At 38.8% G+C, this 18,851-nt stretch overlaps 1 protein-coding gene across 1 annotated transcript; it reads right to left on the reverse strand.

Annotated features, from left to right (window-relative positions):
* Nucleotides 1-901: 901 nt before the first annotated feature.
* LOC127423807 (tubulin alpha chain-like) lies at nucleotides 902-10,005 on the reverse strand. Its single transcript, XM_051668424.1, has 4 exons — nucleotides 8,880-10,005; nucleotides 2,631-2,850; nucleotides 2,196-2,344; nucleotides 902-2,122 (listed from the first exon to the last, which is right to left on the reverse strand). The coding sequence occupies exons 1-4, from the start codon at nucleotides 9,882-9,884 to the stop codon at nucleotides 1,145-1,147; spliced, it is 2,352 nt and encodes a 783-aa protein (XP_051524384.1). The 5' UTR covers nucleotides 9,885-10,005; the 3' UTR covers nucleotides 902-1,144.
* Between the last annotated feature and the right edge of the window lie 8,846 nt (nucleotides 10,006-18,851).

Genomic DNA, 18,851 nt, shown 5'->3' on the forward strand with positions numbered 1-18,851 from the left:
GAGACGTACGTCTAGGGATGCAAGGGTGCGCCTCATTCAATTTAACATTCTGCATCTTTTTTATTGGACTCCCTCTAGATTGTATAGGCTTGGCCTTATACAATCTAGAGGGACACCTACTTGCTGCCAGCTGGAGGATGATGATATAGCCCACATTTTTTGGTTCTGTACTAAGATTCAAGAGTTTGCGTTGAGAGGTCTTGAGATTTTATTCTGCCCCAGACTTTGTATTTTGGGTGATGGGGCAGGTATTAACATAGGGGACAGACACAAAAAACTGGGTTCTTACCAGCATGATGATTGGCAGGAAGGTGATTCTTGGGAGATGGAAGTCAGTTGGTGCCCCCTCATATCATGTGGTGCACTGAGTTGGGCAAGGTGGCGGCTTTTGAAAAGATGTCGCATATACTGCTGGGCAGCTTGGATGTTTATGGCAAGAAGTGGGGCACTTATTTGGCCATCCTAGAGGGTTGCCAGGGAGGAGCAGTGGAGAGGGACAGCTTAAATATAATTGTGGATTTCTTGCTTTAATTTTTCCATGTAGTTTTCTTTGAACTGGCCGTTTGTGTGTGTCTGTTATTTAATGTCTGACCACTGGGATGTATGTTGGGTGATGGGGTGGCATATTGATAAAAGTCGATTCCATGTTAGTTTGGAATAAAAAATAAATAAATAAAAACAAACTGATAAATGACAGAGTACATGTAAATAAGATCCCAAAAGTAATGCATAATTTTATTGTTCTTCAGTGAAGTTATACATCTAACCCCCCCCCCCACCAACCTCCCATTACCAGATTGAGGTTGTTAACCATATAAAACCAAATTAAGAAATGTAATCAATTACTAGTACTTTAAATTTAATGTACTACCAATTACATGTAATCTGTTACTACCCAGCTTGTCTGAGTGTTATTTTCATGTGACAAAAGCCACTTTTGAAATTAGTCAAAAGCCAGTGACACCTGAACAAAGTCAGGTGCGCTCCTCAATCCACTCGACAAAATGGCAGAACTTCCACACAAAACCTACAGATGGATTTAAATAGGTCATCACCATTCTAAAGTCATGAATGGCAAAACCAGTCAAGTTTCACATGCTTCAACTTTATTAAGGTACAAGTGTCATTTCAAATGCTCTCATCTTCAATACTCTTCCTCGTCCTCCTCACCATCTTGAGTGGAATCAGCACCAACCTCCTCGTAGTCCTTCTCCAGGGCAGCCATGTCCTCTCGAGCCTCTGAGAATTCTCCTTCCTCCATCCCTTCACCAACATACCAATGTACAAAAGCCCTTTTTGCATACATTAGGTCAAACTTGTGGTCCAGGCGGCTCCATGCTTCTGCGATAGCCGTGGTGTTACTCAACATACAGACAGCTCTCTGCACCTTGGCCAGATCACCTCCTGGCACAACAGTGGGTGGCTGGTAGTTGATGCCGACCTTAAACCCTGTGGGACACCAGTCCACAAACTGGATGGAGCGTCGCGTCTTGATGCTGGCTATGGCAGCGTTAACATCTTTTGGGACCACGTCGCCACGGTAAAGCAGACAGCAGGCCATGTATTTGCCACGGCGAGGGTCACACTTCACCATCTGGTTCGCCGGCTCAAAGCAGGCGTTGGTGATCTCCGGTACAGAGAGCTGCTCATGGTATGCTTTTTCAGCAGAGATAATGGGAGAGTAAGTGACAAGTGGGAAGTGGATACGAGGGTACGGGACCAGGTTGGTCTGGAACTCTGTGAGGTCTACATTCAGAGCTCCATCAAACCGCAGAGATGCAGTGATGGAGGACACAATCTGGGCTATGAGCCGGTTTAGGTTGGTGTAGGATGGGCGCTCAATATCAAGATTTCTCTTACAGATGTCAAATATGGCTTCATTATCCACCATGAAAGAGCAGTCAGAGTGCTCGAGCGTGGTGTGAGTCGTAAGAATCGAATTGTAGGGCTCCACCACAGCAGTGCTCACCTGTGGGGCAGGATACACCGAGAACTCCAACTTTGACTTTTTACCATAATCCACAGACAGTCGTTCCATCAGGAGAGATGTAAAACCAGAGCCTGTTCCTCCACCAAAACTGTGAAAGATCAGAAAGCCCTGCAGACCAGTGCACTGATCTGCCTAGAGAGAGACAGAAAGTGGTTCAAAATGTGGCCAAGAATTGTGCAAAACACTTGAATGCCATTGAACTCACCATTTTGCGCATACGGTCCAACACAGGGTCTATGATTTCTTTGCCGATGGTATAGTGACCTCTTGCATAGTTATTGGCCGCATCCTCTTTGCCACTGATAAGCTGTTCAGGGTGGTAAAGTTGTCGATATGCTCCACTACGGATCTCATCTACAAAGCAGCATTGTCAAAGAAACTTGAGCCACAGACACCTGATCTCCAGAAACCTTCCGATTTTACTGAAAAACGGTGCAAGAGTTGTACATTTAGGGGTACAAAAGCTTTGTCACTGGGCAGTACCCTCAAGGTTTACCCACTGTAACACCCTGAAGTCCCAATACCTGCCATTTCAGGCTAGATAAAAGTACAGATACTCCAAATTATATGTAAAGAGTACAGTGAGTGTACCTTTGAACGAACTACCCCAGTGACAAGCAAGGTAAACATACAGGCTTACCAACAACAGTCGGCTCCAGATCAATGAATATCCCTCGAGGAACATATTTCCCTGCACCAGTTTCACTGAAGAAAGTACCAAAAGAAGAGTCAGCCAATGCGCTGCCATCACCAACAATTGTCCCATCCGGCTGGATGCCATGCTCCAAACAGTACAGCTCCCAGCAGGAGTTTCCCATTTGAACTCCTGCTTGACCGATGTGTACCGAGATACACTCTCTCTGGGCAACAGAGAATACTACAAATCACTTTTATTGATCACACATGAAAAAGAAAACATGCTTGAAACAACATTGGAAGATTAACTTCAAGAATCAATCTCACCATTGTATTCAAATATCTCAGCAAACAGGAATGAAATTGGAGCCTTCAAGCCCTGTGACAACAAACATTACAACAGTCATTCTAAACGTATCTGGCTGGTTGACGATATACTGCCAAAGGGAAAACCAACTCACCTTCTCAACTCTACCAATCTATACACCTGGGCTTACTTTATAATTACTTAAGTAGGGTGTGGCTTTTAATTAAGCACTCACCAACCTGGAATCATAATGTAAGCTGCGCTAATGAAGGTAATTAACTAGATTTTGATAAAAAAAATTTTTTAATCCTATAGACAAATCAAAACAACTGTAAAATGATGTTAAATTGTTTGATACCTTAAATATTTACCCTTATCTCTGTTAGATTAAAACAGCAATGAAGCTTTTGCCCACTCATTGAACATATTCACAGGTATATTGCATAATATATTAGGATATGTCTTGCAAAAAATTAGCCAGGCTATTGTACATAATAATAAAATAAAAAAATTTAAAATGCTGAACAGGAATATTTTTGTTTCTCTGATCAGAGGGGAATTTTAATATAAACTCCAGATGTTTTAATGTTATTAAATGAAAATAGTCATTAAATTCAAATAAATGTAAGGTACAAACAAGCTCAATTAAACAATTTAAAATTAGATTAAAATTCAGACTGGCAGACTGAACTGGCATGTAGGGAAAACCAGAATTATGGATAGCAGTGTGAACTGGGAAAATGTAACAGCAGAAAACACAATATTACAAATGAAGACATCATGCCTCTTTTTAATGAATACCAACAACAGTAACCACTAGAGATAGGTAGTGCCTATTAATTTCTTATTAAGATGACAGACTGATTTGCAGCCAATTCCACTATAATTAATTGTTTTGTTGAGTTCCGTTTTTTTTTTTTTTTTCTTCTTATTTACATACATGAAAGTGATGGTCTTTTTGGCTGAAAAAAAGATGATTCCTTCCCGTTTGGGTTGCTGCAGGGTGTAGGACTGATACTTAACAACCTACCACATATTCCCTGGACCAAATCTAATATATGGAATGATCATGCTTTCCTAATTTTCCAGCTCAAGCAGAACAGTTTTGCAAATAGTTTGGAAAGTCAGACGTGAACAGCTGTTTGTTGGTGAGAGGGGGAATAGAATCTGAAGAATGAGAGAGTGAGATCCAGAAAGAGATGGCCATCTGTTGTCTTTGTGTAGATAAAGTAAAACTTCAGCTGTTCCTAATAAGCCTCTTCAATTTATTGTGTGCAGTGAAGCAAATTACATGTCCTTGAATATTTTTAGTATTTGTAACAAGTTGCATTCTCCCACAGTCTACCCAAAGTCAGTTTGCTGACTGTCCAATGCATACTTAACATAAAAATGGCAGGAGCTGGCTGAAATCGGCAGTTCTGATCTGACTGGCTGTCTTGAAGCAACTTCTGGGAATAAAGTCTCACAGGCTTTTTTTTTTTTTTTTATCAGTTCAGCTGTAAACAAATATATGTTTACAAGGTGGGTTTACTAAATATCCACAAGCAGAACTGTTTTTTCCACTTTGTTTTCAGAGTTGACTGAAATAATGTGTATGTGAGGGTTGGTGTACAGATGATGTTCCTGAAAGAAATGTTTCTGGAAATGAAGAGCAGTACCTTCACACCATTAGACATCTATCAATGTGTGAAGTCTGAATGTGAGATTTTAATATCTCATAACATCTGTTCTGTTTAATTTTAGGCATTATTGCCACACATGCCAAAAAAGCTGAAAATGAGCAGAGGCAACACACTCAACAGATGGGGAGGAGGGGTGTGAAGAGCCATACTGTATCCCTGCTCACAGCAACACAGAAATAAAGAGTAAATTATGCAGCCCTCACAAATTTCTGACCACCTGTACCTTTGTTGTGATCATGTGAATTGTACTGCTGACAGATGAAAGCAGTCATATTAATTAGGCCTGTCACAATAACTACTTTTGTTGGACGATATATTATCCCAGAAATAATTGCGATAAATGATATTATTGTCATTTTAAGACCATTTTATGCTACTGATGTAATGATAATATAATAGCATAATAATGCAAGTACACCCTTTCAAAGAACAATGAACTTTTAATTCTTAAGAATACTCAGACATTGGAATTGTAATGTCAAAAAAAAAAAAACAAACAAAAAAAAAAAAATCTCCATCTGCGGTTTTTGTTCAGCAGCGCAACTGCCTAAAATGTTGGTGACTTTCATTCTTATGTAAACCAACACGCATGTAAACACAATGGGCAATATCGAGGTCAGCAAAAATGATCAAGGTCGTGTCCATATATCATAATTATCATGAAAGGCCTAATATTAATCCTCTATCTGGCATTACAAGTATAGAGTGCCACAATCTGTCTAGAGATTACAAGAATAATGTGGAGCATTAGAGAACACTGATATTTTTTTAATTATATCAATATAAAATACTTCACTATTTTGCACTGGGGTCTAAAGAAAGCCACTGGCAAAAGTTCCCATATGGTTGTGGGCAAGTTTTTGCAGGTTGTAGGGGTTGAATTCTCTCTCTGTTAGCTTGTGGAGCTTTCATGCATTAGGCAGCCTGGCCTCAGCTTTCCTGGAGAAATCCTTGGAAAGTCTCAGTGATTTGTGTGTGGTGCTGATGGAAGGTTTACAGACAGAGCTGTGTCCAATTCTGTTCCACTTCCTGTTCCAGTATTTTCTCAGTTGATTAATTATTTGGAATGTTTTGTACAGATTCACATTCCAAGGCCACGTCCATGCTGATGTGCTTTTGGTTGAAAATGGATCGAGTTCACTACATTTATACCTCTCATCCACACTAGAATGACGTTTTCCTCCACTGAAAATCTCTAGTACCACAAAAAAATAAAAACAAAATTCAGTGTGGGCACGGCCTGTTGTCATTCAAGTTCTGGATTTGTCAGAGGCAACTAGAAGTTTAGACATTTTAAGAAGTGTGCGATTGTAGCATGGACTGTCACCTTGCCATGGTGCAGAGGTTTGCAAAGAGATTTCTGTAAGTGCCATAACATCTTTTGTAGTTGATCTGATTACAATCTTAACAAAATTGCTTTGTTAGTGTTTATATTATAGTGTTTTAAAATGTACTGTTACCTACAGTTACTGTTATAATTACTAAACCATTTGGCCATTACTGACCTTGTTGTGGCATTTGCACTTCTGCTTTTATTGTCTTTCTCTTGAATTTTTCCTGAACTGGTGAATGGGAATGAATTAAATCTCAACTTAGGAGTCTTAAAAAGATCCATGAGAAATATAACACCTCTCAACAAGAGTATAATGAAGCAGAAGACTGTAACACAGAAACCATCCTCATAGGGACTATACGCAAAGGTTTGGACTATATTTTAAGTTGAGAGTGCCGATTCTGCAACTGAGAGGAGAGTATTGCAGCTGTGCTTCAGTTAAGAGCAGCAAGCCAACCCACATTTTTATTTAAACAATACTGTTTGGCTCTTCTTTTACCTCCCAAGCCTTGTTTGGCTTGGAGTCACGCAGCTTGACAGCAGTGCACCTCATACGGAGGAGAAACCAAAAGATGCTTCACTCACAACCAGAGCACACCTGCAGCGAGCTGATGTGAAAAAAAAAAAAAAAAAAAAAGGTCTGTTTGGACAAAGACTTTTGTTACATGCAGAGATGTGAAAGACGTACTAAAACAATGTGGGATCAGCATTTTGGGTGTCATTTGTTACCAGGGAAATATCTGTGCCATCTCAAGTTGATACTAGGACTGGGCTTAGAAAAACAGAATAGAACATGTATTGCTGCTGAGAGGAGCTCCATTGAGACATGTTGTGCATTATTTCAGGCAATGAATTAATTAAATGAGCCCCTAAGTCCTCAGACCTGTGCTGTGTGTTCAGTAGGGTGAAGCCTGCAGAGCTCGCTTAATGTGATAATTTGGCATCATGCTGAATTTTGTGTCCATTAACAGGCAGCATAAAGCACACGGACACTGAAGATCTGGAATAGCTATGGAAAACACCAATGTCAGGATGAAAAGCATGCCAGCAGCCATATCACCCAGTAGCTCTAGACTAGTTATCCACTGAAGCTAAGCAGGGTTGATCCTGGCTAGTACCTTGATAGGAGACCTCCTGGGGAAAAACTAATGTTGCTGCTGGAAGAGGTGTCAGTGAGGCCAGCAGAGGGTGCTCACCCTGCAGTCTGTGTGGGTCCTAATGCCCTAGTACAGTGATGGGGATGCTTTATTGTAAAAAGGCACCAATCTGAACCGAGGTCCTGTCTCTCAGTGGTAATTAAAAATCCCAGGGCACTTCTTGTAAAAGAGTAGGGGTGTAACCCTGGTGTCCTGGCCAAATTCCCCCCCACTGGCCCTTATCAATCATGGCCTCCTAATAATTCCCATCCATTAATTGGTTGTATCACTCGACTCTCTCCTCTCCACCTACAGCTGGTGTGTGGTGAGCGTACTGGTGCACTATGGCTGCCATTGCATCTTCCAGGTGGATTCTGCACACTGGTGGTGGTTGAGGAGAGTCCCCTGTTCACTATGTAAAGCACTTTGAGTGTAGTGTCAGAAAAGCACTATATAGATATAATTAATGCCAAATGTCTTTGTGTTTCTCAATACGACTTCTGGGGTGGCCCTGCACTGTACATCTAGGATCTAACCTTTTCTAACATTACTGATTTATCAGTGACCTCAATAGGGTGTTATTAAATTTTACATGTATTGTCTGCAAATACTTATGTATGCTGTATTGCTGTGCATTTGATAAACTCTGACTTAGTGGGGCCCCTCAAAAAGGCAGTGCCATGGGACACCCAGGAGCAGAATTGAGAATCATATTAATCACATAGCCCTGTTCTTTTTGCTCACTGATTAAACATAACCCCCCCTGTGCAAACTAAGCAAACAAAGTCTAGCTCAGTCTGGTAGAGCATGGAGATGCCACGGCAATGACAAGGTCATGGATTCAATTCCCAGTAACAGCACTTAAAACTCAGCATAAAGCTTGAATGCACTGAAAGTTGCTTTGGATAAAAACACCTGCCAAATGCATGAATGTAAATAAATGTAATGAACACAGTTCTCTCTACAAATTTTTCTGTGGTAATTTTGATGTTACTTTAAATTTCCAATATTTCTGTGAATGAGTTAAATTTTCAACATCTATTCCGCCTAAAAGGAATTGAAAATTATACACTGTAGGTTGCATTTGCTTTTGTCAGGCTTCATACGTCACTCGAAGACACCGCCTGTCCATAGTTTTATCTACGCATCATTGTTCTCGAGGACATTTCCAAACCTTTTCATCTTCAGTGTCATCTCACCTAGTAAAAATAGCCTTCAGGTCACAGCGTAACACTTCTTTGTTCTGGTGTTGTGTCTTATGAGAGTTATAAATAACACTTTCCTCCAGAGGAGGCTGAAGCTTGAAACAGTCTTCCCACCCTCTTCCTCAAACTGTGAATGCATGCAAGGGTGGGGAAAAACCCAGCAGTCTCATTCAAAATAAATCACCTTTGTCCTGAATGGATCCACCTAGCCTGAAATTCAAAAATCTCCTGTAAAGCATTTGTCTTTTTTGATGCAGTATTTTATAGCATATACAGGTGCATCTCAATAAATTAGAATGTCGTGGAAAAGTTCATTTATTTCAGTAATTCAACTCAAATTGTGAAACTCGTGTATTAAATAAATTCAATGCACACAGACTGAAGTAGTTTAAGTCTCTGGTTCTTTTAATTGTGATGATTTTGGCTCACATTTAATAAAAACCCACCGATTCACTATCTCAAAAAATTAGAATACATCATAAGACCAATAAAAAAAAACATTTTTAGTGAATTGTTGGCCTTCTGGAAAGTATGTTCATTTACTGTATATGTACTCAATACTTGGTAGGGGCTCCTTTTGCTTTAATTACTGCCTCAATTCGGCGTGGCATGGAGGTGATCAGTTTGTGGCACTGCTGAGGTGGTATGGAAGCCCAGGTTTCTTTGACAGTGGCCTTCAGCTCATCTGCATTTTTTGGTCTCTCGTTTCTCATTTTCCTCTTGACAATACCCCATAGATTCTCTATGGGGTTCAGGTCTGGTGAGTTTGCTGGCCAGTCAAGCACACCAACACCATGGTCATTTAACCAACTTTTGGTGCTTTTGGCAGTGTGGGCAGGTGCCAAATCCTGCTGGAAAATGAAATCAGCATCTTTAAAAAGCTGGTCAGCAGAAGGAAGCATGAAGTGCTCCAAAATTTCTTGGTAAATGGGTGCAGTGACTTTGGTTTTCAAAAAACACAATGGACCAACACCAGCAGATGACATTGCACCCCAAATCATCACAGACTGTGGAAACTTAACACTGGACTTCAAGCAACTTGGGCTATGAGCTTCTCCACCCTTCCTCCAGACTCTAGGACCTTGGTTTCCAAATGAAATACAAAACTTGCTCTCATCTGAAAAGAGGACTTTGGACCACTGGGCAACAGTCCAGTTCTTCTTCTCCTTAGCCCAGGTAAGACGCCTCTGACGTTGTCTGTGGTTCAGGAGTGGCTTAACAAGAGGAATATGACAACTGTAGCCAAATTCCTTGACACGTCTGTGTGTGGTGGCTCTTGATGCCTTGACCCCAGCCTCAGTCCATTCCTTGTGAAGTTCACCCAAATTCTTGAATCGATTTTGCTTGACAATCCTCATAAGGCTGCGGTTCTCTCGGTTGGTTGTGCATCTTTTTCTTCCACACTTTTCCCTTCCACTCAACTTTCTGTTAACGTGCTTGGATACAGCACTCTGTGAACAGCCAGCTTCTTTGGCAATGAATGTTTGTGGCTTACCCTCCTTGTGAAGGGTGTCAATGATTGTCTTCTGGACAACTGTCAGATCAGCAGTCTTCCCCATGATTGTGTAGCTTAGTGAACCAAACTGAGAGACCATTTTGAAGGCTCAGGAAACCTTTGCAGGTGTTTTGAGTTGATTAGCTGATTGGCATGTCACCATATTCTAATTTTTTGAGATAGTGAATTGGTGGGTTTTTGTTAAATGTGAGCCAAAATCATCACAATTAAAAGAACCAAAGACTTAAACTACTTCAGTCTGTGTGCATTGAATTTATTTAATACACGAGTTTCACTATTTGAGTTGAATTACTGAAATAAATGAACTTTTCCACGACATTCTAATTTATTGAGATGCACCTGTATATATATATATATATATATATATAGGCTTTATATGAATGTTTGTGTACATCTGTGATATCTGGTCATTGAAAATAATTGTTAAGAGACACTGTTGAACCTCATGCAACCCTGCATCCTCATTCTCTTCGCTATACACTGCATAATTTATCTTAATTTAAACCCACTGATCTCAGTTCAGGACACTCTGGGCTGTCAGTAAAATGCTAAACTTTCGACACAGTCATGTGACAAAACAACATGGTGCAGTTTGTCTTTGGGAGAAAAGCCAACAATATTACATCTGGTAAGAAACCTTATTACATTTTTGAAATTTAAAGCTGTTTGAGTCAAAAGACTAGAATCTCTGGTTTCATACGATATTGCATTGAAAATTTCATTAATGTATCATGAAATGGCACGCTGTTAAACACAATGACCCCAGACGAGGACTATAGGATTACTTTTCCCTTAGAAATTCTATATTCACTGTGTATCATCACATTGAGAATCAATGGGTACATCCAAAAGCTGGATTTAGGCAGCTGTATATGGAGTTAGGATGAAAATAAAGTGCATGTCAAACTGTTCTGAGACCAGTGCAAACACAGCACACTAGAGGTTAAGTCATTCACTAAATAGGGAGCATTCTATAACTTTCCCATGCAGCTAAGTGCAGAGGTGGGTAGAGTAGCCAAAAACTGTACTCAAGTAAAAGTACAATTACTTAAAAAAAAAAATTACTCAAGTAGAAGTACTAACATAAATAATTACTTGAGTAAGAAAGTATCCAATTAAAAGAGTATTCAAGCAGTGAGTAACTTGTTACCTTCACAAATGACATAATAGACGTTAACTCCCCTATATTCCATTACATAATACACATTTAACATGTATTACAGAATTAGTTTTATTATTATTAATGGAAATTGTCATCATTCACCATCATGTTGTTCCAAACCCATATGACTTTCTTCCATGCAAAACAATAAGGAGATTTTAGACAGAATGTTGCCTGAATCACTATTTACTTTCAGTGAATGTTTTTTTCCTCCTTATTTTGAAAGTGAATGGTGTCTGTCAGTCCCTAACATTCTGTCTAACATATTTTGTGTTCCACATAATGCAAAGTGTCACACTGGTTTGGAACAACATGAGGGTAGGGAAATTATGACAGAATATTAAATTATGGCTGAGCTATCACTTTAAAGGGGTAGTTCACCCAAAAATGAAAATTCTCTCACCATTTACTCACCCTCATGCCATCCCAGATGTGTATGACTCCCTTCTTCTGCAGAACACAAATTAAGATTTTTAGAAGAATATTTTTAGCTCTGTAGGCCAAAATTTTGATGCTCCAAAAAGCACATAAAAGGCAGCATAAAAGTAATCCATAAGACTCCAGTAGTTAAATCCATATCTTCTGAAGTGATATGATAGGTGTGGGTGAGAAACAGATCAATATTTGTCTTTTTTTTCTAGACAGCAGGGGCAATATGCAGAGAATGTGAAGGTGATCTGTTTCTCATCCACATATATCACATCGCTTCTGAAGATATTGATTTAACCACTGGAGTCTTATGGGTTACTTTTATACTGACTTATGTGATTTTGTTTAGCTTTAAAATGTTGCCACCCATTCACTTGCATTGTATGAACCTACAGAGCGGAGAAATTCTTCTAAAAATTTTCAGCAGATGAAAGAAAGTCATACACATCTGGGGTGTCATGAGGGTGAGTAAATAATGTGAATTTTAATTTTGGGGTGAACTATCCCTTAAAGGGCTCTTGTCAGATCTGGATTAATTTGTCAATAAGAGAGGTTTGGAAACATTTCTAGTAATTATTACGATGAAAACGTGAAAATGTCCCACAAGGACTATATAATGCTGAAATATAAACCAAAGCAAGATAATGCTTTATTAATGCCTTCTTTAGCTATTTCATAGCTTTTAAAGTCCTGCGTGGATTCTTTTTCAGTGTCGAAAGAATTTAGATCATTAGTTCTGTACAACAGTACCGCCGCTCTCTAAACACAGAGTACGCAGCCTAGTGCATAGGGCACCAACCCCGGTCATGGAACACTCGCTGTGTCTGAAACTGCCCCCTGTCCACTATTTCGAGTGTCCATCATTTTGTAGGACTGTCTGAATTCTGAGTGAGCCACTCGTTCCTTTTGTTCACTCATTATTACCCACAATGCACTAATATTTCATGTACATTTGATGTACACTCGACGATGGTTAATTGCCCACAATCCACCACGGGGAAGACGTACGAGCTGGGAGTTTACTGCTTCCTTTACTCCTGCAATGTTTTCTTTCATGCTGAGTGTATTAAATTACTTTTTGACAAATCATTACTTGATTAAAATAACAATAACATATAGAGGCAAAACATACAGATACATTTTAAAATGTACTCTTTATTTGATCAAATGAGTTTACTCTTTATATTAACACACAGCAGTAGCGGTTCTAGCTATAACTCACTGCTGAGATATAGTGCACTAACTGCCATTCACTATATAGGAAATAGTGAACGATTTCGGACACAGCCACTCTCTTCACCATACGATTGCCTCGTGCCCGCACATCTCTCTTACGCACAGAAATGCTGTCTGTTCACGCTCCAGTTGTCAATCACGCGAATGGCAGAGCCAAGTCATTTATTTACACTTAACTTGGATGTTTACATGGATTTATAGTTAATCCACCTGAAGTAGCTGCGATAGTTTCCAGTACCCCCGGCAGGGCGCGTGGTAAATGCTTAAATACTGCTCATGACATGCGGGATGCAGGACAAAGTGCAGTGATATATTGCTGCATTGATTTAAAAATGTACACTTAAAAACTGATGTCATAGGAGCCTATATTTACAGAATCACTCTGAAAATTACCATCACATCACACAGAAAAGCTTGTGTTATCATTAGAGCCAAAACTTACCTCAGCGTGCTGCCTTAAGCTGTGATTTTAATCTTGAAATATCCGCTTGTCTTGATGTTAAATGAAGGCATTGCATGACGAAATTGTTCTTTTTTTCACTGTGCGGAGCCAAGAGAGTGTTTCACTTTGTTTGAAGAGCTTGATGCTGCAGCAGCTTGAGTGACAGTCTGTGACAGCAGAGCGCACCTCTGTGTGAAGTTCCGCTCTCGTAAAGGTCCCATTCAATAATCTCTCAATAAATTATGCATTAATTCAAATTAAACCCAGTAATGTAACAACAGGAACGCCACCCATTGTAAAGTAAAAAAATTTCATTAGAAATTTACTTGAGTGAGAGTAAGAAGTACCCACTTTTAAACCTACTCTAAAAGTAAATTTTTTCCCAAAACATTACTCAAGTAAATGTAACGGAGAAAATGTAGCGCATTACTACCCACCTCTGGCTAAGTGCATACACTCCAAATTTCTAGTCAAAAGTTCCGTATCAGGCTGCAGATGATGTTTGGACCTGGTTGGCAGACACGGGACAATGGTAATCAGTACATAGATTTAGAATTTATAATGTTAAATTTATTTGAACATACAGTGCTGTGCAAAAGTCTTAGGCACATAAGATGTTTCACAAAAACATTTATCTTAAGATAGTTATGTATATCTTCAGCTTTAGTGTGTCAATAGGAAATTTAAATTTTAGATTCCCAAACATTACTTTTGTAAATAGAATAGATTAGAAGAACAGGGAGCCCTACAACAGATAGCATGGCCCCCACAGACCCCCTACTGAACATCCAGTCAGTCTGGGATTAAATGAAGAAATAGAAGAAATTGAGACAGCCTAAACAGATAGAAAAACTGTGGCAAATTCTCCAAGAAGCTTGGAATATCCTATCTGCCAACAACCAAGAAAAACTGTGTCCAGGACTACCTAGGAGAATTAGTGCTGTTTTGAAGGCAAAGGTGGTCACATCAAATATTGATTTAGCTTTGTTTATGTTTACTGGACTTTGCATGACATTAATTGATAAATGAAAACTATTTATGGCATTATTCTGGAAGATATCCTCATTATGCAACATTTTTCACCAGTGCCTAAAACTTTTGCACAGTACTATAGTTGGCAGTGATTGGACAATGCTGGGCATTACTTTGAATCAGAATTATGCTAATTTCTGATTGGTAAAATGCTTCAGCACTGGCTATCACTTCTTTGTTTGTCTGTGCAGAGAACATTGAGATTTTGTTGCCAAAGTGGAAAAAACATTGTACCATAAAAGTCAAATCAAGTCAAATAATTTTGCATAGTTTTTTTATTTGTGCTTTTCACAATACACATTTTTCCAAAAGCAGCTTTACAGATAATAAGCTGTAATGTCTGTAACTTCTCAAAACACAAACAAAGAGAGTGGCATTGGTGGTCTATGTGTGATGCTAAATCGAAGTCTGCAAAATTAGCAAAATTGGCTCAACCTTTTGTTTGTCTGACCAATGTCAGATAGGAGGAGTGTTCGGGAAAACTGTTTGAAAACATATATATATATATATATATATATATATACATATATATATATATATATATATATATATATATATATATATATACACACACACACACACACACACACACACACACACTGATCAGCCACAACATTAAAACCACCTGCTAATATCGTGTAGGTCCTCCTCGTGCTGCCAAATCAGCGCCAACCCGCATCTCAGAACAGCATTCTGAGATACTATTCTTCTCACCACAAATGTACAGAGCAGTTATCTGAGTTACCGTAGACTTTGTCAGCTCAAACCAGTCTGGCCATTCTCTGCTGACCTCTCTCATCAACAAGGTGTTTCCATCCACAGAACTGCCGCTCACTGGATGTTTTTTGTTTCTGGCACCACTCAGAGTAAATTCTAGAGACTGTTGTGTGTGAAAATCCCAGGAGATCAGCAGTTACAGAAATACTCAAACCAGCCCATCTGGCACCATCAATCATCCATGCGATTATCTAATCAGCCAATAGTGTGGCAGCAATGCAGTACATAAAATCAGGCATATATGGTCAGGAGCTTCAGTTAATGTTCACATCAACCATCAGAATGGGGAAAAATGTGATCTCAGTGATTTGGAGCCTGGCATGATTGTTGGTACCAGAACTCACAACAGTTTTAACAGCTCTACAGAACCACAACATTAACACAATTCAGGGAACTCAGCCTAAGAATGTCTTTTAGTTGTATCTGCATATACATACATTTACATATATATATATAAGATTTTTTACATGATAAAAATAACACACTTCAGTTTTAGGGAGCAAGATATGTATTTCAAATTGAAAGTCTTCTAAGGCAGTGTTCATTAAGGTCGTTCCAGTCTTGCACCATTTCATGAGCCAAATTCAGCTGATTACTTGAAAAGCTGCTTAAAGATTTAATTTCTGAACAAAATTTTAGGTCATTAACTGGGCACAGTTGGACTAGACTGCTTTGTTCTAGCGAACAGGTTGGAAACATTTGTTGCTATGTGTATTTTTTTTTTTTTTTACAATGTTTAGTCACTTTCTCCTATGCAGAAACAACTTTAAAGGGATAGTCAGGGTTGGGCGGATTACTTTAAGAAAGTATTCTGAGCTGAATACTAAATACTCTTTCTAAAATGTATTCAGTAAAGTATTCCGAATACATCAAATAAAAAGTAACGTATTGAGAATACTTTTAGAATACATATTTATAAAAGGCAAGGCACAATTGGAAGAATTACGTGTAATATGTCATTATTATCTTATCTGAAGTGCTACACCTTCAACTGTAACTAATCTAAGTGAATCTGAATAGTTTGTTTCTTAAAATTAGATTCAGGAGTTGGACACTAATGTTTTGCTTAATGTAAGGCCGAAGGCAAACAGAAGGCAGTTTGTGGTCAACTACAATATTTTAACAACTTTTTAATCTTCATCTTAACCCATTATTTGATCGGACTGACAAAGAATAATATATTTGGACACAAAATCAGATAAGAATGCAAATAAGCCATATTTATTTGTAGAGATGATAACTGGAGGCCACATAAAGAAATTAAACAAAATAGTGAGGTCATGTGACAACAAAACAGTATATTGAGCTAATGATTTTAATTAGGCTTGCTTGCATATTTCCATATTAGGCCTATTTATTAATTTTATCTCTTAATATGAGATAAGCCTACACTTATTTTTGGGTGCTTTTTTTAACATCTTTTGTTTTTGTTATTTTGTTGTTTTTTTATTATCTTTTTTTTTAATCACTTTGTATGAGATGTTTTTTAAAAGTGAGATATAAATTTTAATTTGTCTGTATGTTATGTGTCACACTGAACTAGCCTCAATTATGTTACAGTAGTTGTTTACACAAGGTTTTTCTGTTATCCTTTGTGCTCTATTTCAAGTCCTTTCCCCTCTTTCATTCGTTGCAGTACTTTCTCCCATATTTCACCTATTCATATTATTGTCGTTAATAACTACTCAACAGTTCTTCATTCCGCTAGTTTCTGATGTGGACGTGACTTACCAAATGCTGTCGAGAGCCGTCCGTCTTTACCCCGTCTTTAAATGTATTTACACAGCAACAATCGCGGAAACAATGTATAATGCATGCGAATGTTATATTTGTGTAAAAAAAGTTGCCGGCTGGATTGATGTTTGTGCACAGCTGAAAGGCCGCCGATTGTGATTGGAAGCGCGAAAGTGCGGTTGCCAGATATTCAATCCGGCAAACATTATTCACGAAATGTAGATGACACAGATGTTGTATTTTCATTCTTCAGTGCCTGAAATCAAACCTTTTGGTGACCGCGGTCCATTTTTAAAGTATCCCAAAAACGCAGTCCGCGATTCTGAGATTTTAACATGCCATTGTGCCAATGCTGCAATCAAGCGCTGCTGCTGATCTGGGGAAGAGAGAGCCAGAGTGCAGCTCGCATCTGCTGTTCAGAAAAAACTCTTAAAAGTAAATAAAGTTTCTCACTTGATTGACAAGTCTTTTTTCTTTCTGCCTTATTTTGTGGTTATTATGAGAGAAGTATTCTAAAAGTATTCTAACAAAATTTTATAAAGTATCTGTATTCTGAATACAGGTGCTTGAAAACGTAACAGGGCTGAATACAGTTACTCAATATTTGTATTCTGAATACGTAACACTGTTACATGTATTCCATTACAGCACAACCCTGGGGATAGTTCACCCAAAAAATGAAAATTCTCTCTTCATTTACTCACTCTCATGATACCCCAGGTGTGTATGACTTTCTTTCTTCAGCAGAACACATTTTAAGAAAAACAGAAAAATATCTTGGCTCATTAAGTCCTTAAAATGCAAGTGGATGGTGATCAGAAGCTCCAAAAATCACAGTCAGCATAATCATCATCCATATGACTCCAGCGGTTAAATGAATGTCTTTTTTAAGCGATATGATCACTTTTGGTGTGAAGCAATGATTTAGGCTTAGAAAGTACTTAAATATTGATCTTTTAGCATCATCAGCTCAACCACTGGTGTGAGTTTATGGCGGCACTGTCTGTTTCTTAGACCAATGGCAGATGGGGGGAGTGTTTGGGAAAGCTGTTTGAAAACATTAATTACTTTAGCAAATTTGTTTGGTGATGGAAGTGACACAGAAATGTCAAACTTTCAGCTCAAAGTATACTTGGATTTTGACTCGAATGCTCAGCGTCTGCGTACTGTCTAACGCGAGCCTGTCAAAGAATACTCCATATGACTGTGTGCGCATACACAGGCATTTGGCGTATGCATGCTACAACTGCTAAAAGACCCATATAGATGCACTGATAGTCCTTCAGACTCAAACTATACAGGTATCTCCTGACCTCCTCACACACACGCTCTTGATGAGCACATCCACTGTTGTTAAAAAAAGGATTATTTGAAGATCTTCCACATTTACATTCTGTTGTGGTGCAGTTACTCGTTTCATGAGAGTCAGGTAGCATTTGGACAGCTGTTGAGATGAGAAATGAGAGCCTGGGAACAGAAAGGAACACTTGTCTTATCACGCCTGGTGTGCGATAAAATAGCCACACAACTCTGTGTACTCAAGAGGGAGTACCAGTGAATGACAAAACTGGCTCAGAACCAGTGACAACACTAGGGGTTATCTCTAAGGAATGTTCGTTCTCTCTCTCTCTCTCTCTCTCTCTCTTAATTTTAAAATACTTTACTGCCATGATTACTTTGCAGACAATATTGCACAAAGAACAGTTTCTCTTTCCTTCTCCCTCACTCTCTCTGTGGCTTTCCCATATCAAATCAGACTTAAGGCAAAGTTGATGACTTGCTGCTGTCTGAATGCATGAACAAATGTTTTGGAATATGTTTTTGTTTTGTGTGGTATAAATTGCTGTGTACTCACGGCCCCGAGAGAGAACCAATAGCATTACAAAACTCACAAATCAGCTTAGTCAGAACCATGGTTAGTTCTGGAGCCTTTTCCATTAAACTCTGAAAAGCACCACAAGCATCACTTTGACCTTTCTATTTGCTGATATGTAACAAACATATGCAGATTTTTATTGTGTTGGACATGTGCAGGAGATCACCCTCAGCAAAACAAAACAACCGTAAGAAGAAGCACTATGTAAATATGGCACCAAGGTCACATATGACTAAAGTAAAGCCATAAGCATAATTACAACACATTAAATATTGTCTGAAAGGTGGAATTCAGTCTGACCTGAAGCCCTGTTCTGTTAGTTGTATCATGGAATTGGAACTGACAGTTGCTAATGCAG

This window comes from Myxocyprinus asiaticus, chromosome 33 (assembly GCF_019703515.2).
Source record: "Myxocyprinus asiaticus isolate MX2 ecotype Aquarium Trade chromosome 33, UBuf_Myxa_2, whole genome shotgun sequence".
Classification (NCBI taxonomy): domain Eukaryota; kingdom Metazoa; phylum Chordata; class Actinopteri; order Cypriniformes; family Catostomidae; genus Myxocyprinus; species Myxocyprinus asiaticus.

Excerpts from the sequence above, each read along its gene's own strand:
- LOC127423807 (XM_051668424.1), bottom strand. The coding sequence starts at position 9,884 with ATGGTCTCTCAGTTTGGTTCACTAAGCTACACAATCATGGGGAAGACT. Across the intron at positions 2,851-8,879 it reads TGCCACGCCGAATTGAGGCA|AGAGAGTGTATCTCGGTACA; the intron begins GTAATTAAAGCA and ends TCTGTTGCCCAG. Across the intron at positions 2,123-2,195 it reads TGGACCGTATGCGCAAAATG|GCAGATCAGTGCACTGGTCT; the intron begins GTGAGTTCAATG and ends GTCTCTCTCTAG.